At 39.9% G+C, this 17,790-nt stretch overlaps 1 protein-coding gene across 3 annotated transcripts in view; it reads left to right on the top strand.

Annotated features, from left to right (window-relative positions):
* The window catches only part of ARMC2 (armadillo repeat containing 2), a 100,634-nt gene extending 83,197 nt beyond the window's left edge, over positions 1 to 17,437 (top strand). For all 3 annotated transcript variants that reach the window (XM_080389023.1, XM_080389021.1, XM_080389022.1), the window contains exons 14-19: positions 4,818 to 5,139; positions 6,668 to 6,790; positions 8,651 to 8,764; positions 10,168 to 10,300; positions 12,483 to 12,640; positions 17,029 to 17,437. In XM_080389023.1, the coding sequence (XP_080245149.1) occupies positions 4,818 to 5,139; positions 6,668 to 6,790; positions 8,651 to 8,764; positions 10,168 to 10,300; positions 12,483 to 12,640; positions 17,029 to 17,186 (1,008 nt within the window). In that variant the 3' untranslated portion in view covers positions 17,187 to 17,437. The remainder of the gene's footprint in view (positions 1 to 4,817; positions 5,140 to 6,667; positions 6,791 to 8,650; positions 8,765 to 10,167; positions 10,301 to 12,482; positions 12,641 to 17,028) is intronic.
* Positions 17,438 to 17,790: the final 353 nt, after the last annotated feature.

The following is a 17,790-nucleotide window of genomic DNA, read 5'->3' as shown; positions in this document are numbered from 1 at the left end:
GCACAAGGAAGACATTTCTGTTATTAGACCGTCCTTTAATCTAGGAAAAAAGAGATAAGAAATAGTGGCTGAAGCTGTACAAATTCAAACTAGTAATAAGAATGAAACAGAACAAGGTCTTAAAAAGATTAGTCAGGATGAGTTTGGTACAATGCTCTGGGTGATGCTCTGTTTGTGTTGAGAAAGGAAGGTACTCTGAATAACTAGAAAAGGTTCCACTGAATGTACTCTGAATAATTAGAAGAGATAAGGTGGGCACCTGAAGGAGATGAGGAGACCATCAAGTCAGGAAATCATTGAACAAAGAAAATTGAAGGGTCTACTCCACCTAGATCCCACCTATTGTGAGTGGAATGAATAGGTATCAAAATCAAATGAGTATGTATGTAAAGATGTTGTGTAACCTCTCATGAAAACTGTATAAAACACCTAACTTTTCACTGAAAACTTTGGAGCTGGTTTGTCCAGTGCGAATTGGCTAGCTCCCCAGTGTGGCACGAAATAAATACCTTTGCTGCTTAAAGACATAATTGGTCTCTGAGCAGTGACTCTGTGCCGTTTTGGCATCAAGAATAAAGATTTTAACCAGAGGGATCAGTAATCATGGGAGCAATATCATGGGGGATATGGTTTTCAACTTTTTTTTCAATTAGTCATTTCTGAAATGTTTTTTGTTAGAGAGCGTACACTGCTTTTCATCAAATATTGTTCTGGTGACAATGTGCTTGCTTTTCTTTATTACCTTTCCCAGATCTCCTGATGTCAACAGACCAACCTAAGGACATGAGTTCTTCATTGCTAAAAGTCACTAAGTGCAAATGAACCCTTTTCTGAAAAGTTTACTTAAACAGATCACATTTTGGAGTGTAGAAATTACTAGGTAGGGCCCTGTGGCGTGTGTTACACAGACATATAACTACATTCTTCTGCTGGCCTTTCCTTTTCCTCAAATGCATTCATATTTGTGGGAAAGGAGGTTCCCTCTTCACTGACAAAAGTACTCCCTGCTTTCACTGTGGCAAAGCTTCTCCTCTCTTTTCAGGTCCCTCAGTCAAGAACTTCTTCATTTGCTTTTGAGACTTCCAGGCTATTCTACACCCCACCCCACCACTCCTCCTTCTTTCTTCTTTGAATTAAGTTTAATTTTGGATCAGTTGTTATTTCTGTGTTTGACCAGGAATTTTAACAGTCAGAATATCACTTCAAGATAAATCCTTCCTGTGTTTGGAAGAGATTAGCTCTGGGGTGGCATAGCTGCTGTTATTTTGTCCATAAGTAGACTATCAGACCTTGCAAAGAAAACTCCCACATAGGTACATAACAAAGCAGAAATACAAATTTGGAAACAAAGCGTAAGTTAGATTTGAATGAGCAGCAGTTTATACTGCTAGGCAGGTGATAGAATTTTGACTGCCTCCATTGAAGTTTGTATAACATGGAAAGCACATTTCATTTATAGCTGGAGATTCAATAGGAGCTCAGCTGCTGGCATCTGAATTTTTTTTTCATACTACCCCTCCCCTTCTGAGGGTCCAGATACCAAAACAGACTAACAGGTACTTGGCCAACATGTACAATTCTAGAAGGGACTTCCCTCCCTTATTTATCTCATCTCAGTTAAAAATTACTGACCTAATTGGCTTTCCTTTTCTACTGATAAGTAAACCTGTACTATTTGAACCGCTGTTCATCGAGCTTTACACTGAAAGGCAGGTACACTTTGATTGCCAAGATAAACTGCTGTCAAGTTCTGTGACTCAGCAAGTACATTGGGTACCTTTGCTACTAAGGGCCGTGCAAGGAAAAGATTTCTAGAAGTAGATAAGCAAAGAAATCTTTCATATCAGTGATTGAATGTGTATGTTCCTGTTGTCAGAAAAATAAGTTAAATGCTGATGGAACATGTGGTGCCATTACTGCTTTAAAAACAAAAATATCACAGTGCCTTCACAGATTGGAAGCAAAGAAAAAAAACAGTTCTCTTTCTCAAGCTTTTCTTGATACGTTTCTTCTTTGTTTATGTAAGTGAAGCTGTGTGGTTTCATATATAATCTTCCAATCAGGTTTGGGTACACTCTCTGGACAGCATGTCTCACATGAGTGTCTAGTTATAAAAAAATGAAATAACTTTGGTGTAATTCCTGTCTTTAATCTAATTTGTCTTTAGTGTCATACATGGTAAACCCTCCATATGATATAAATTTATCTGATAATTTAAATTTTCTGTAAGTGTGCCGAAATGTCTGAAATTCCATATGCAGTTGACAGTCCAAACATTTGGAAATGCATAATAATCTCATTTGTTAAACTGATTTTTTTGTTATATGTACAGAAAGGCTCATGGGCCTTGTACAGGTTTAGTCTTGTAAGCAGTTTCAAAACGCCATTCATCTTTACATGTATTTCTCTTCACACAGCACTTCTAAGCTCATGTTTCTTACTCTTGCAGTGCTTACCCCATAAGCATTTTAAAAAAATATTGCCAAAAATAATACAAAACCTTGAGTATTATACTACTCAGGAGAAGTTGTACCAGCTTTTCTCTTTCACTCTGCTAGTTAAATTTTCACTGGAAGATAATGTAACTTTGGTAATGTGCTATTAAAACCGGATGTGCTCAGCTAAAAAGAAGTGTTTTATAAGGTTGTTTTGCTAGCCTGTAGGTGGAAAGCACAGTTGAGATCACTCTGCTCAAAATATCAGTTGATTGCTGTACCGTACCTGTTTGTCTGGTGGCTGATTGGGTAGAGCTGTTGCTGGGCTGATACTGTTTTGACCAAAATTAGAAAGTCAATATAAACGAGTCAAAAGAGACTGCCTGCTTTTTTTCAGTTCTCTTTTCTGATTCATCAGTTGTTTGCTTCCAATTCTTGCAGACTTTGTGAATTGGGGGTTGTGTCAGCAAAGGTGAAAGAAAGCTCTTAGTGGTTAGTCCATAAGAATATTCATAAAAATTTGTCTTGATGACATTAGATGCTAGCAAAAATATGGAGCCTAGGTAAAAAGAAGTGGAAGTGGGTCCTACAGAGTGATCATATTAAATACATGGATACAAGAACCTATTCCTCACTTGGGAGACTGCCTGCTTCTCTTATTCAGGGATAGCATTCATCTTCTTGACCCGAAGAGGATGGTATTGCCGATGTCTTGTGGCAGAGGCTTAAGACCTGAAACTTAACTGATGAAGGCATATATGAAAGAAGGATTCACTGCTTATACGTCTTTTTTTCCTTCAGTATTAGTACATGGACTTTAACAAGTTGGATTGTGCCTGGTTAAATTATGTTAATGCCAGGGAGGATTAGCAGAGCTGAGATTATAATTACTATATTTGAAGAAAAACAGCATGTAAATTGTTTAGCAAAATTCTAGGTTAGTGCAAGTACAGCAGTTTAGCAGCTAAGGGTAGATGGCTGTGCTGTACTTGAGGAAATGCTGTTACTTTACATGTACTGTTAAGATAAAGCTGTGGACTTTTTCTGGAAATGAGTAGGTTTTGATGCAAGTGACAGAGGCAAATGTTTTAATTCATTTATACATGGGTTAGTTCAGGCTTTAGGAATTTATTTTTTTTCTTCTTCCATACAGGTGGGTAAAAAAAAGATGGGGATGTTGGTGAATGACATTCAGTTAGGATCCATTAGTCTTGCCAAGAAAAAGAAAGCTACTTCTCAGTATGAATGAAACGACAGGGGTATAGTTCTGTATCCCACAGAAGGATATAAAAAGTGTTTTAAGAGAGCAACTTGGTTAAATCATAAGGTTTATGTTAAGATACCATAGAAAAATAGAAAGTAGGTCTCATTTAGCAATGATAAGAGGGTAGCAAGCACATCAAATCAAAATCAGGAAAAAACAAAGCACAAAATGAGATGCAACTAGAAAGGGACATAAAAAGAAACAATAAAACTTTCCATAGTACGTTAATTGTGAGAAGACAATAAGGAACTAATTGCTGCAGTGCTCAGATAATGAGAATTATTGACAGGTGCCACTGTGAATACTGAAGTGTGGAATGCCATTTTTTGCTTTTTTCTGAAAGGGTTAACTGTGATCAGATGATTAATCTCTACTTCAACCTGAGTTCTTTTATCACTAACAAATGAGCTGCAGAAGATATAAGTATCTTCAAACCAGTTAGGCCTGATGAAATTTACCCTTTGGTGCTTACAAAAGGTCGGAAGGGGTAATGTCTCTAGGATTCTTGGAAAAGTTATGTACGATTGCAAGGTTGTAGGGCACCTGTCTTTAGAAGAAAGAGGAGGAATTGAGGAAGAACAGACCGATCAATTTAGATTACATTTCGGGTAAAACTTTAGAATAAACAATTAATCTGTAAGCAATTGTACTTAACAAAGAAATGAGTAAGAGCTAACATGGATTTAACAGTAACAAATAAAGGGGAAGCAGTTTAACCTCTGCAATCAGTAATTTTGGCCACCACAGCTGACACTTGCTTACTTGAAAGATTGGTAAGCTCTGGCACATATGATTATTCTAGTTATATAAAGTGCCGTTTTAAGATGTTTTAAGATTACTGTGGGCTTGTTAAAAATAGATGACATATACTGAATATATGCCATTAGTAATTACCCCAGTGCTATGCTAGTTCTGTCAGATGCTTTTTATTTCTTCTGTAAACAGGATTATGAAAAATAGCATAAAAATTATTTCTGGATGCTGTATTTGGCATTCCTTCAGTTGTTCTGGACCCGCTATTAACTGAATTGTGAAGCAAATTAAGTACTATCTTCTTTTTAAGCAGCCAATAGCTTCTGATGTTCTCCATGTAATATAATTTTTTTATTTCATTGCAGGATTTGGTTATCCGTATCATCTTCGTTCTTGGTAACTTAACAGCAAAGAATGACCAGGCCCGTGAGCAATTTTTTAAAGAAAAAGGAAGTGTTAACACCTTGATATCGTTATTCCAAACCTACTATAAACTTGATTTGAACACACAGAAATGGTACTGTGAAGGAGGAGAGGAAGGAAAAAACCACCCAAAACATCCTTCAGAAGCAGAAGATGTTCTGATAAAACTGATAAGAGTGTTGGCCAATCTCTCTATTCATCCCGGCATAGGAGCAGCTCTGGCAGCTGCCCATCGTGTTGTAGAATTACTTGTTACGGTACTAGGTAATAAAATCTATGTTGTTTGTTGCATTTGTTCAGTCTGTAAGGAGAGTTTAGGATTCTTCTGCTTGACCTTCTTATCTAGGTTGAGCCATAACTAAATCAGTTCCTTTGCTAAAATAACAAAGTCAATCTACTGATATTCATGAACTGGTTTATGTGGAAAGCCTGTTTGAGCCAGTGGAAGCATTGCTGCTTTGGTACTGACTTTTCAGTGTCTGGGGAAAGATGTTGTAGAAGTGTTTAATTCTGTGATCAGATTTGCAGATATGGTCATTAAGGATAAGAAAACAAATTTTACTTTAAATACATCTCACTGAAAGTTCTTATATAAGGGAAGTCTATTATCAGGTGCAACAGATGTGTTTGGTGGTGGGGTTTGTTTTAAGGTTTGGAGGTTTTGTGACTGTCCTGGATTAAGTACTCTTTTTGTTCCCTGCACCCATAACTTTCAGCTTTCTAAAAAAAAATCCTGTTATTTTTCCTTCTTTTTCAGTTTCAACCTGTATCTCTTTCAGGTGGGAGAGTGTCCCTTTCCATCCAGACAGAGGCTTAGGACTGCTCTTCCTTTACCACTTTCTGATCCCTTTGTAAATCTGATTACAAGCTAGGACTGGGCAGTCTGTTCTCCCTGTAAAGAGTTTAGCAGCGACGAGATACCTCTCAAAGAACTCAGTATATTTTAGTGTGTGACGCGAACATTAAATATTAAGTAAAGACAATCAACCTGATTATATGCTGGTTTACTAGTCTTACCCACCAGCCATGGGGAATTAGAGAAGGCAGACTCATAACTTCATCCGTTCTGTCTTAAGGCCCTGTAGGAGCTTCCAGGGTTGGAACTGTCTTAATCATTGTGTAAGCGCTTTTGAGCCTCCGAGCTTCTCTCTGTCACACTCCCCTTTTCTTGATCACTCTATCAGTTAGTTTACTACAAAATGTTCTCTCTGTCTATGAACTAACCCCTCGTTACTTTCTTTACTCTTGGTTTCTGAGGCCAGAAACTTCAGATAAATTGGTATACACAACTCTGACTTACTGCTGTAATTTTACACTGGTTAACATTCTGTCAGGAACTCCGAGAGAGACTCTTTCAAATATTGTTGAAGGAGTATTTTTTTGGGTTTGTTTTGGTTTATTTTTCATGGTACCTGACATTTTAGTATAGCTCCTTGGTCCTCTGTGTCTATCACACAGGCCTATTTCTGCATGTGGATTCTACTCAGTTCCATCTTAAATCAGCAAATAGGATCTGTAAAATGTCTTAACTAACTAGATTTTAAACTATGTTGCCTGAGTCACAATGATTTCTGTAGATGAAGAGTTGGAAAGAGTGACTTTGTATTGCCATTTTTGGATCAGCTGTGCCTGTTAGCTTCTGCCACGTTACTGAAAAACAGAATAGCTGTCTGTAACAGTGGCCATGTAAGCTATGATTCAGTTTGCTTCTGAGATACAATGCACTGCTAAGTTAGACTCATGTGCGTGTGTGTATCTACATATGCATGTTTGTGGCATTTTTTACTCTCAGAATACAAATCAGTTGATGACTGTGAGGAGCTGGTAATCAATGCTGCAACAACAATCAACAATTTATCCTACTACAAAGTGAAGAGTTCTGCTGTCCAAGACAAGAAGCTACACATTGCTGAAAGTAAGGACTTTTAAACTAGTACTTCTTGTATGGCTTTTTGAAAGTGGAAATGTTTTGACACTATAGAAAAAAAGACACTGGTAGTGTTTTGTGGTGTCATATTGCAAAAGTATAAAGTTCATGGGGCTAAATTCTTCCCATAATTTCTTATTCTTTTAGAACATAATTCTATGACTTGTGTGAAAATAGTTAGGTTATTGACAAAACCCCTTCTTTTCCTCCCCAAAGGATTTTGTCATATTTTTTTCTGTTTAGCAGTTTTTGCTAGACTTGTTCAAAATCCATATGCCTGAGCCAAGATAATCAAGTTACTTTTTACTTCTAATCAGAATATGGTAAGAGTTTTTTTCTTCTTAGTACCTTCTAAACCTGCAAAATCTGATTTACATCTGTTTTTGGCTTATAAATCCATTGGCAGTACAGGAGTTGTGTGATTCTCTCCCCTCTGACAGTATGGACGAGTCATATTTTAATGATGTGTAGGAACTGCATCTGAGCTCTGGGACTCATAGTGTTGGTGTTATACAAACGGTAGAGTGTCTATGTCTTGCATACCTTTCTTTCTAAATAGACAAGACGTGGGGGAGAGATGGAGCCTGAAGTTTGCACAACAGGTAGAATGAGGAGTAGGAAAAAATATTCTGGCAGTTGACCTAGTGCCCTGACTGGCAGACATAATTTTCTCTCTAGGTAACAGTTCTGCTGTTCTGTCACGAGCCATTTCATCACCCATAAGCCAGATGTCTCTTATTGCTAGTCGGAGAATGTGGAAACAAATGACTTCTCTGCCTGTCCCATTCGCTCGCCCTCTCATGTTTTTATTGTTAGTATGTGGAAACCAGTCCCATCACCTTTCCTCTGCTTGTATTGAGGAGAGAGAAAAGCTTTCGATGGAAGACTAGCAGGCTTCCTCCTTTGGGAGACATTTTGAGAATACTTGCTGTTTGGTACAAGTGGTGGATCCCAAAGGCAAAAAATAATCATTTCACATGTCTCTTTAAGACAAGTCCAAGGCATGTTCAGTATTGCAACACTCAAAGACTGAAGTAATGGGAAGGAAGCCAACCTCTTCCCTATATTTTTTTCTCTGTGGTAGAAGGATTAAGGGTTGACTGATTTGCGTCCTTTATTTGATGGACTGATTTCAGTGGTTCACTTCATACTCGCAGAAGACTTATAAATATAGCTTCTGTAACACTGCCTCTTTGCTGTGCACCAAAACCCTAGATGATGGTAGCTCTTCCTAGGAAATGCTGAAGGTCTCATTCTGCAGGCTGAAGTTACACGCTAATCATATGTGAAACTGCTAAGCAGGAAAGCAGCAAGAAAGTAAATGCTTCGGACCAGGGGCAATGTTAAGAAGCTGTTCAGAGAAAATCTGTGTATTTCTTATAGCAGCACTGAGAAAAAATAGAGCTAATGTCTCCTAAAAAATTTTCTGACATCCTACGGTAAGACCATCTGTTCAGGATCTATGTATATCAATTCTCTTATATATTACAACATTTTTTTCTTCTTTGTCTTCCTGGATTTTCATATGAGCCCACTCAAAACTGTATATCAAAATTGGCTCCCATTATTACAACTGCGCTTAGGCTATCTTCATAACTCCTCATTTGTTCCTTTGCATTTAGCCCCATATTGGAGCTCTTTGTCTCATCTTCAAAGCTCTACACAATTTAGCCTTTGTTCTACCGTCAGCTCACCCCCTTCGCTGCAACCAGACAGATAGATGACTGTTCCCATTTATTACATTTATTGCTGTTTCTGCTTGCAATTCTGATATTTATTGGTAGAAAGCCAAACACGTTTGCGATATACAAGTAATTGTTTTTATTTCATTTCTTTTCAAACCAATAGTGCTTCTAAAGCTGTTAATGAGCAACAATATGGATGGAGTTGTGGAGGCTGTCAGAGTCTTTGGCAATCTTTCCCAGTATCATGAGATCTGTGACTTCATCGTACAGAAAAAGAGTGAGTTACTTTTGCATTTGTAGGAGTCCTGTTTTTAAATGTCCATAGTGTTAAAAAACAAATATTGTTAATAAGCTGTGTCAGTTAAAGGGTAGAAGCAACCTTCTCTGATGTTTTGCAAATTAAGAAAATGTTAGAATCCAATAGCAGTTGTTATATACACCATTTCATTTCAATTTCATTAAAATGGAAATATTGGAGTAGGAAAAATATGCCATGGTGCCTTCACAAAGGTAAATACTACAGAAAGTCTGTTTTTCCTAATGATTATAATTTTTACATTTCCCTTCACTCCTTCAGTTTTTCAGATCCTACAGTGATATGGTAGTGATATGACATAAAACAAAAATCCAACTAAATTCTTATTTAGGTTCATAATCACAGATTTTTGTTTCCCATATTTGACAGCTTGTTAGCACTTTGTAATATGCATTTAAGACATTTGACTGCCTCAATGAAGAGACCTCCCATTTGCCTCTGGGTGAAGTAGGATTCAAGTCTTCTCAAGTCCTTTTGCTTTGGGCGTCTAAATAGCTTTGGGAAAGAAGATGTGTCATAAGTTTGGTTAAACACCACCAGTTCACTGTAAATTTTTTTGTATCTACCTGTCAGTGCTGAAAATTGGTTGATACATCACAACATACAACCCCTTCTTTCAAGGGCGGATGGATCACTGCTTTTGAAGGAGAAGGTATCTTCAAAGGGAGAGCTGACACTTGGTAGCTGGTTGCTGATGAGCTGTCTCAGTCAAAATCTGGGAGAAACTGTGGTGTTGATGTGTACAGCTCAGGAAGAGCTGAGAGGCTGCCTTGCCTCTCCATTAGGCAACACTGACTCCCTCGCTGGGGTTCCCTTCCACCACGGCCTACCGAGTGCAGTGTCAGCAAGTGCTGTGAGATGCTGCACAGCCAGCGTCTGCTTCTTGCCCGTCTCCCGCAGGAGCCCCAGGCTGCAGCAGTTCCAGCTGGACTTGGTGCAGTCTGGGGCAACCCTGCTGCTCGTGGAGGTAAGAACGTCCCTCTCTGAATGCCAGATGTCGAATCCTCGCGGTTTCTGCTAACCTTGTGATTGAAAGGAGGCTGATACTTCTAAAAAATAAGCTGTACTTCAGTTTGGTCAACTTAATTTCTTCTGCTTGGATTCTCACATTACTTTGGTATATTTTTATAACTAGAACTTTGTATGTGTTGATTTGAAGAAAACTGGTGTTCTAATGGCTGTTACTCTGGGTCATAAGCCTACTCTACAAACATCACAGTAGTATGCTACAAGGTTAATTTTTTGGGTAGGGTATCCTGCATTTAACTACTTTCGAAGTATACACATTTAATAAGTATGTTACGATGCCACTTGTAGGATAAGTCCACCTTCCCAGTAATACTGTTTTCTTCTTTACAATCCAGTATACAAGTTCATGATTGCTTTGCTTGATGCTAAGAACCAAGATCTCTGTTTTTCTGCCTGTGGAGTTCTGCTCAATCTCACAGTAGATAAGAACAACCGAGCTCTTCTGATGGAAGAAGGAGGAATTGGAAAGTAAGTTCCTGATTATGCTTATGAAAAAGACAATTTTGAGTAGTTTGGCCAGAGTTTCAATCAGATTCTTTTTCACTAGGGCAAATAACTTGTAATAAGGGTACATACTTAACAGATATTCAGCATATAATGTTCTTCAAGAGCCTTTCATAATCTTTCATATGTTTTTTGCAAAAGCACCGGAGTGGTTTAGCCTACTGCAGAGCCAAAACCCACAGAACAGTCTCTCAGAGGTCCTCCCGATACATACAGCAGAGGAGAGTACCATGCAACAAAGCAGCTAAGGCATGGCTTTGCAGTAGCTGCTTATGCTTGACTTAACTGGATCCTATGTGGGCTACCGTTAATAGGCACCACGAATGTGCATGTGTTGTGTGAAGATTACTTCAGGAGCTGATATTCCACATAATCGATCTCTTGCAATTTTTGTAACTACATAGTACTGTAGGGAAAACTATCTGATGGAGCCACACTCACCAGAGGATAGCTCCTGAGTCTCCTCTCCCTGAGAGTTCAAATTTAAGGCACTTGTATTGTAAGCAGCATTAGATCTTGAAAAACCACTCTGGATGCAACACTTGTGGCTTTGATGTTCAGATAACAGCGGAACCAGCTTAATTGGAGCAACATGAAAGATCATGTTCGTATGCTTGTAAAGCAGTTGACAGAACCCACATTTATGAAACAATATGCCTAGCTTTGAAATGCTTTCCTGTTCACACATCATATAGTTACTTTTTTATACAATGTAAACAATGCATAGTCTCTCATCTTTCCTTCCCATGTTCCAGTTAACTTACAAAATATAAAGCTGAAAAAGAAGAATAAAAATAAATTACAGGCAAATTGAAAAATGTGAGAAATTTCTATTATATAGAATATAGAGTTTTCTATATCTGAAAATCTGTGAAGAAGGAAGGAAAAATAGTAACTGCGTGGAATACACATAGGAAATTTGGAGGTGATTGTTAAGGAGGTCACCCTGACTGTGCCAAACCAGTCTGTGCTCTGTGGATTTTTGGAAATGAGGTTCTTGTACCAATATATAGTGGCCCTACGGAAACATGGAATTAGTCTCATCAGAAGGTTAAATTTCAAAAAATTAGGGCAAGTTCTTTTGGCTTTTCATGAGTTGCTTCCCACTCTTCCACAATGACTGCCTTCAGAGAGGAGAGAAAAAGGATTTGGTTGCTTTACAATTACTGCTATTTTCAGCCATACCTGAGTGTAATCCTGTGTTCCCTTTACTAATCACAGGATTATAAATCTCGCAGAGAAGTGAGGGAAAGGGGGGGTTCCGTAGGGCTGGGGAAGAAAACAGCAGTGAGGGATTACTATTAGAGGTCACTAGGGACAGCAGGTGAAAAACTTTACTGCTGCTGCTCCAGCACTTGCTGCTGTTTGGTAATGGGAACTCTGGATAGCTGCTGTATGTATGTAAACTGGTGCAGGCAGAAAAAGTTATAGCTTAATTTCAGAGTCCTGCTTACGATCCAGCCTGCATTTGGTATCTGCAAGGAAGCGAGATTAGAAGAAAGGTCAAGAACCTAATGGTCCTTCATAAAACCGGCATTTCTGAGAGGATTCCATTGGGAGTGCAGGCTAAGGAAATATAAGAAGGGGCGAGATCTGCAAAATACTCAGACTTCACTGAATGTAAAATATACTTCTGTGAGTTATGGAAGTAGCGAATTCCTTTTGATTTGTGTTCTGCTCAGATCCTCTGATATGTAATAAGCTGGATATTCTGCCTGAAGCTTTTTCTGCATTCATACCATCTTTTCCAGATGAATTCTTGGTGCCTGATAAGGTTTGGCTTGCATTGCAATCTCTGCAGTAATGGTAGCCACAGGTTTGGGACAGTCACAGATTGTCATGAAATTTGATGGAATTTTGGTGTCTGGGAGACGGTTACATTTGTGATGTCTGTGATTGAAATTGGTCAGTTGGGTTAAAAAGTTATAGGGGATGGACAGATGCAGGTATGTTCACATCCTTAGGGAACTAGACTAAATAAAAGGGGAGAAGTTACTGAGGAAGAAAGTAGCATCTTAAGTTTATTAACGTAGAATTTTCTTGCGAACTTCAATGGGGTGTGCATATGTTTCTAGACTGCCAGATTTGGATGGGTTCAGAAGAAAACTGTGTGGAGCAAAACACTGTTTTTGTTTGGTACTGACAGGTTAGTCGACTGTTTAAAAGACTTTGGGCCGGCAGACTGGCAGCTGGCTTGTTTGATCTGCAAAACGCTGTGGAACTACAGTGAAAACATCACAAGTGCAGCCTCATGCTTTGGAGAAGATACCGACACGTTGCTGGTGCTGCTTACATCGCTCTTGGGTGAGATTCGTAATCTTGGTCTCTTTTCCTTAATGAAAGAAATAGAAGGTGCAAAATCAAAGCAGTATTAGTTGGGGTGGGAAGTCTGTCACACAGCTTTAAGCGGCTGGCTGGTATAGACTACCCGGCAACGCAGCGGTCTATTGCCATTCAGCACATTCCCTCAGATCTTACGGATTGCCAAGGTGGAATTGGCCGCTGTCACTCCCCACTCTAGTTTGTCTAGTTAGCATGCCGCTGATGCTTTTCACCAGCTGCCTTTTTGCCTGCTTGAGCCAACTATCCCGTAGACCTTCAGTGCAAAACATACTTTTCACTGGACGTGGGCCCTTCTGGCCTCCAAGGTCACTTGACATTGACAGGCACTGACAGAGGCAGGGGCTCAGCTGTGATGCCCCTGGTTGCTGCAGAGCACACACCGGGCAGCCTGGGCAGCGTGGCTTCCCCTCAGCCGGAGGGCTGTGTGGTGCAACGGCCTGAGCTTGCCCGCTTGTGACAAGAGTCCCTTGGCCGCCCTTCTTTTCTCATCATGATCGCCTTGTGGGCAAGGACAACAACCTGACAATTCCTCATCTGCTCCCTAAAGCTAGGCAGGGTGTGCTCCTCCACAAATACAGGCTGAAAGGTGCCTGTAAGTGAATGCTGAGACCCTGGTTCACTTACCCAGTTGGATCTTTGCATCTGCACTTTTATGGTTGCTCCAGATTTTACAGAGGTTAATTGCTATGTAATGGTCCTATAGTCACTATATGTAATTTTCCTCCTTTATTTTATGAGTAGTGCTTTGGTCACGGTTTTATTTTGAGTAAATCAGTTGCAACTATCTTTTAAAAAAATCGGTAAAATGTAAATGAAATGGAAGCAAACTTACTAATTTTTGTTTGGTTTTAGTTGAAAATTTACTAAGTATGTATGCTTGCTGTGGAGAAGGCTGTATGTTAATGAGACCCAGACAGAAAGTAAGATTGCCATGGTCTCTTTTCTTTTCAGACAATCAGAAAAGTGGGTGGATTTGTGAGGCTTTTTTTCCAGTTACAGCAGAATTACTGTTATTCATTGTTGTAATCATTCCTTGCGTTGCATTCCTTGCTATGATAGAGCATACCTTAATGTGGGCGGTAATTCCATATATTTATCTGAAAATACTTGGTGTTTCAAGATCAGTAGTGCACTTTTTAACATTCTGCAACAGAACTACAAACTTTATAGCCACAATCATGCTTGAATTTTCTGGCATGCAGCAAGGTAATACGTATCTTTGTTTTGGAACACTCTTATCCAGCAATTAATTTGACTGCCAGAGTGGGTAGTAATTGGAACTCTCATTAACTAGTGCAGCTTTTGTGAACTGCAAGTTCATGTACAATTGCAATTGTAATGTGACTGTAGTAACAATTAATTAAAAATAGGTCAGAATTAAGTTGGAAGACTAGTCTTTCTTCACACTGTAGTCAGAAGAGTAGCTGTAGAAAAAGCACATCTTTTCATTGGATCTGGTTCCTCTGTGTGTTAAAAGCCAGAAAATTTTAGTAGTGACAGCTGGTTAATATTTTCCTACGTCTTCCTCCCCCCATTGTATCCAGTAACAGCCTTGAACCGTCATTGCTCTGATTCTATCATTCAGGAAGCAGGAGGCAACCGCTGACAGTCAGCGGACTGTACTTAAGCATCAGCACGCCCTCAGGAAGCAGAAAAAGTGGAGCATGGCACAGCAGACATGTCACTTCACCTGCTGTGCTTGGCCTCCTCCCCTTTATTTTTCTTTCCCCTACCTGGCACAAGATGACAAAAGATATGAGGGAGCCAAAAGGGAGTGGAAGTAGCCTGAAAAGATGTTGGGCCTGAAAAAGGCTGGACAAAAGGCACCGGCACCATTTGTTTTTCTTATTCCCTGCCTGATCCCAGCAGCCTGAGATGTGGTGGCGCTGCTTTCCAATGGCACTGTCATTTGCCTTCTTTCAGCTGCTCTCGAGTTTCGTGTCACTTTATTGGCTCGGAGCTGCTGTTTCCAGGCTCCTGGCAGCAGCCTTGCCTTGCTGCCGTCCCTCAGGAGCAGCAGTGATGAGCCTCTGACTTGAGAACGTTGTGTTTGGTCATTCAGTAACATCTCCTTTTGCCCTCCCTTTTTCCAGCCTTTTCTTCTGCTCACCTTTGCCTCCGCTATCACTTTGAGGATGCTGTTTTGGAATCTCAGTACATGTGAACTCTTACATGGCATGCCACTAGCTGCCAGGGCTCCTGGCCCCTCTCTTGCCAGGGTTGGAGGGGTGGCTGGCCCTTGCAGACTGGAGTCTGTACTCTTAGTTTTCAGCTTCCCCCGCAACACGCAGACCCAGTGTGCTTGTCTTGTTCCTGGGCTTGCAGCCAGTTCATATGCTGTTTGGCCAGTACCCAATTTTGCTGCTTTTGAGGAGGGTCATGGGAAAATTAAATTATCTGAGGATGCACAGCTTGCCTGTGGGACACTGATACTCGCTGATCCCCGGTGTTACTCACATTCTGCTTTAGGAAATTTACTGTTTTGGTTTAACACTTCAGCTTCTCAGCTGGTTCTGACCCTTGTTCTTGCAGGCTGGAATTCCCAACCTCAGTGAATCCATAAACATTCTATCAACTTCTGGGAAGCACAGAAATGTCTCTTGCATTGTGAGATAGTTAATTTGGGTAGAAGAATAATTTCACCAGCAAAGCAATTCCCCCTGAAAATAAAAACCATAATCCCTTATCTTCCTCTTCACAGGGTCTCTCACTTCTCTGCTGCTGAGATTAATTTTAAGTATGTTGGACTACTGTGCCATCGATAACAACAAGAGCTAATGGGCACAAGTTGCAATAATAAAAATTCCAATTAAATACTAGGAAAGGAAGTTTCCACTATGGCAGGGGTCAAGCACTGGAACAGACTGCCCAGAAAGGCTGTGGAATCTCTATCCTCAGAGATGTTCAGTACTCAACAGAACATGGACCAGAGCAACCTGATTACGGTGGCTCTGCTGCAGAGATCCTGTCCAACCTAAGTTACCTTATGATACCATCCAATATAGATCTGATGTCTGAGGCGGGATTTTATCTCTGGTGACAGGGTTTCTCTTCCTGCAGAGATATGACATGCCTTCCTTCTTGAAAGAATGGGGGGGTTTCTCTTTGTTTTATTACAGAAAGCCTCTAAATGACATCTTCTCTTTATGCAGAATCCCTTTTGGAATCTACCTCACACTCGGCATCTCTTTAATTTTGGTAATTTAGAAACACTGTTGTGGCATAGAAGTATTGTTTGCAGTTACTGGTAACGTTCTAGGAAATGGAGCCCATCTCCATGCAAAAGTAGCAAAAGTAATGTCATCTCTTCTGTTACAGCTGTTGCAGCTCAGGCCATATGCTCAGCAAAGGGACCTTGGCATTCTTTCAAATGGGGATAGTTGCTCTTTAAGTGTCTCTTTTCTACACAAAGTTTGATTCAGAATGTGTGTAACTGAAGTTTCTCTTCAGCTCCAAGTTGTCTTTTACCTCTGTGAATGTGCAGTAAGATCCCTTACAGAATAACAGATTGTGACTCTGGTGCTCCTTCATAGTCTAGGACAAAGAGAAGTCACACTGCCCGTTGGGTGCAGGATCGTATCTTCAGTTTAGGTCCATTTATGGCCTAAAGGCTGTCAAATATCCTTCTGTTAAACTGTATGAAAACGCTTGTTCAGAATTATCGCTTGTCTGTAGATTCCTGATTCAGGAGCATGCTTCTGATGGCAAACTGATTTCTTTTTTCTGCAAGGGTTTGTTTCTTTGCCACATCCGGTGCCAGGCAAAATGTAGGGGGAATGGCGAGTGATGACGTCCTTTCATTCCTAACAGTGCTTGTCTCTGTTTGGAGTGTCCTATTATTTTATTTAAGTTTGTGAGGAAGGGAGGGTGTCAGTAATACAATAACTAGTGTGGTTCAAGTTCTTTAAGTATGATAGTAGATACAGTTTGAAAGAGTCCTCATGAACCAGGTTAGCAGAGCAATTTGTACCAGGAAAAATACGGTTGCACTTAGATGACCTGGTTACTTACATTAGCAAAATTGTGTGGGTCATGTTAAAACCCAAGTAGTTTCCAGGCTGACAGTCACAGTAAATGCTTGACCTTAAGACATGGTTTAGCTACACCTGTGAGGTGTGAGAATAAAAGAACCTGCAGTACCCTTTTTACTGTTTTACTGACCTTAACATCCTTTATTTTCGATTAAACCTAAGTCCCTCAGACAGTGATGCTTAGTTTGTCTTAAACACAGAGTTGTTTTCAAGCCATCAACATACACAACTGGTAAGTTGTACATGCTGTGGTCGTGAAATACACAGTTGGGTATGTTTTTATTCGGAACTGATGTATGGTATTTTCCTTGATTACAGATGAAAAGCTAGCATTGGATCACAGCCTCGACAGAGATTTAAGGGACTACCAGAAACTATATTGGGAAAGAGAGTTCAAACCTGTGGCAGAAAAACTTCTTGATAGAATTCAAAGCCATCAGTCCTTTCTTCCAACTGTGACCATTACTCCTTTTTAGTATTTTAATCGGGGGTGGGGGGGTGTGTTGGTGGGGTTTTTTTGTGTGTGTGTGGTGTACATTGTACAGCTTTGTATTTCCAACATGCCTGTACGTTGCCACCAGTAAACATGCTGGAGAGCATAGCAATTTAATTTTTAAAAAGTCAGGAAAACTTGGCATTTATACACTGGATACTACCTTTTGAGAAGCTTGTACGAAAATTTTGCATGTGTAATTAATTTTTACAATATATTTGAGCTGATCAAACAGCTGTTCAGTGTGATTTGTCTATTAATTGCAAAGTTTCTTGGCTAGGAAAATGAAACAAAACTACTTGCTGAACTTCTTTTTAAAAGGTAAATTACCACTGAGTACCTGGGCCCCTGCGATACCAAAAATGCTGTGCACTGTAGAAGAATGTTACATGTTACAGGAGCCACGTCTTACCTACGGCCTTTGACATGCTTTTATGTTATAGGAAATTCTGTGACAGAGTAACCTGATGTGGTTGGGGCATTCTGCTGTGCTGTGTCATAAGCTTCACTCTTTAGATTGAAAGCTGTCAATGGTCGGGGGCAAGTTGCTCCCCTTTCCTTGGAGATCCCCTTTTCTTTACCCAGTG

The sequence above is a fragment of the Falco punctatus genome, assembly GCF_963210335.1.
Source record: "Falco punctatus genome assembly, chromosome: 5".
Lineage (NCBI taxonomy): Eukaryota > Metazoa > Chordata > Aves > Falconiformes > Falconidae > Falco > Falco punctatus.
This window is presented reverse-complemented; position numbering and strand designations above follow the sequence as displayed.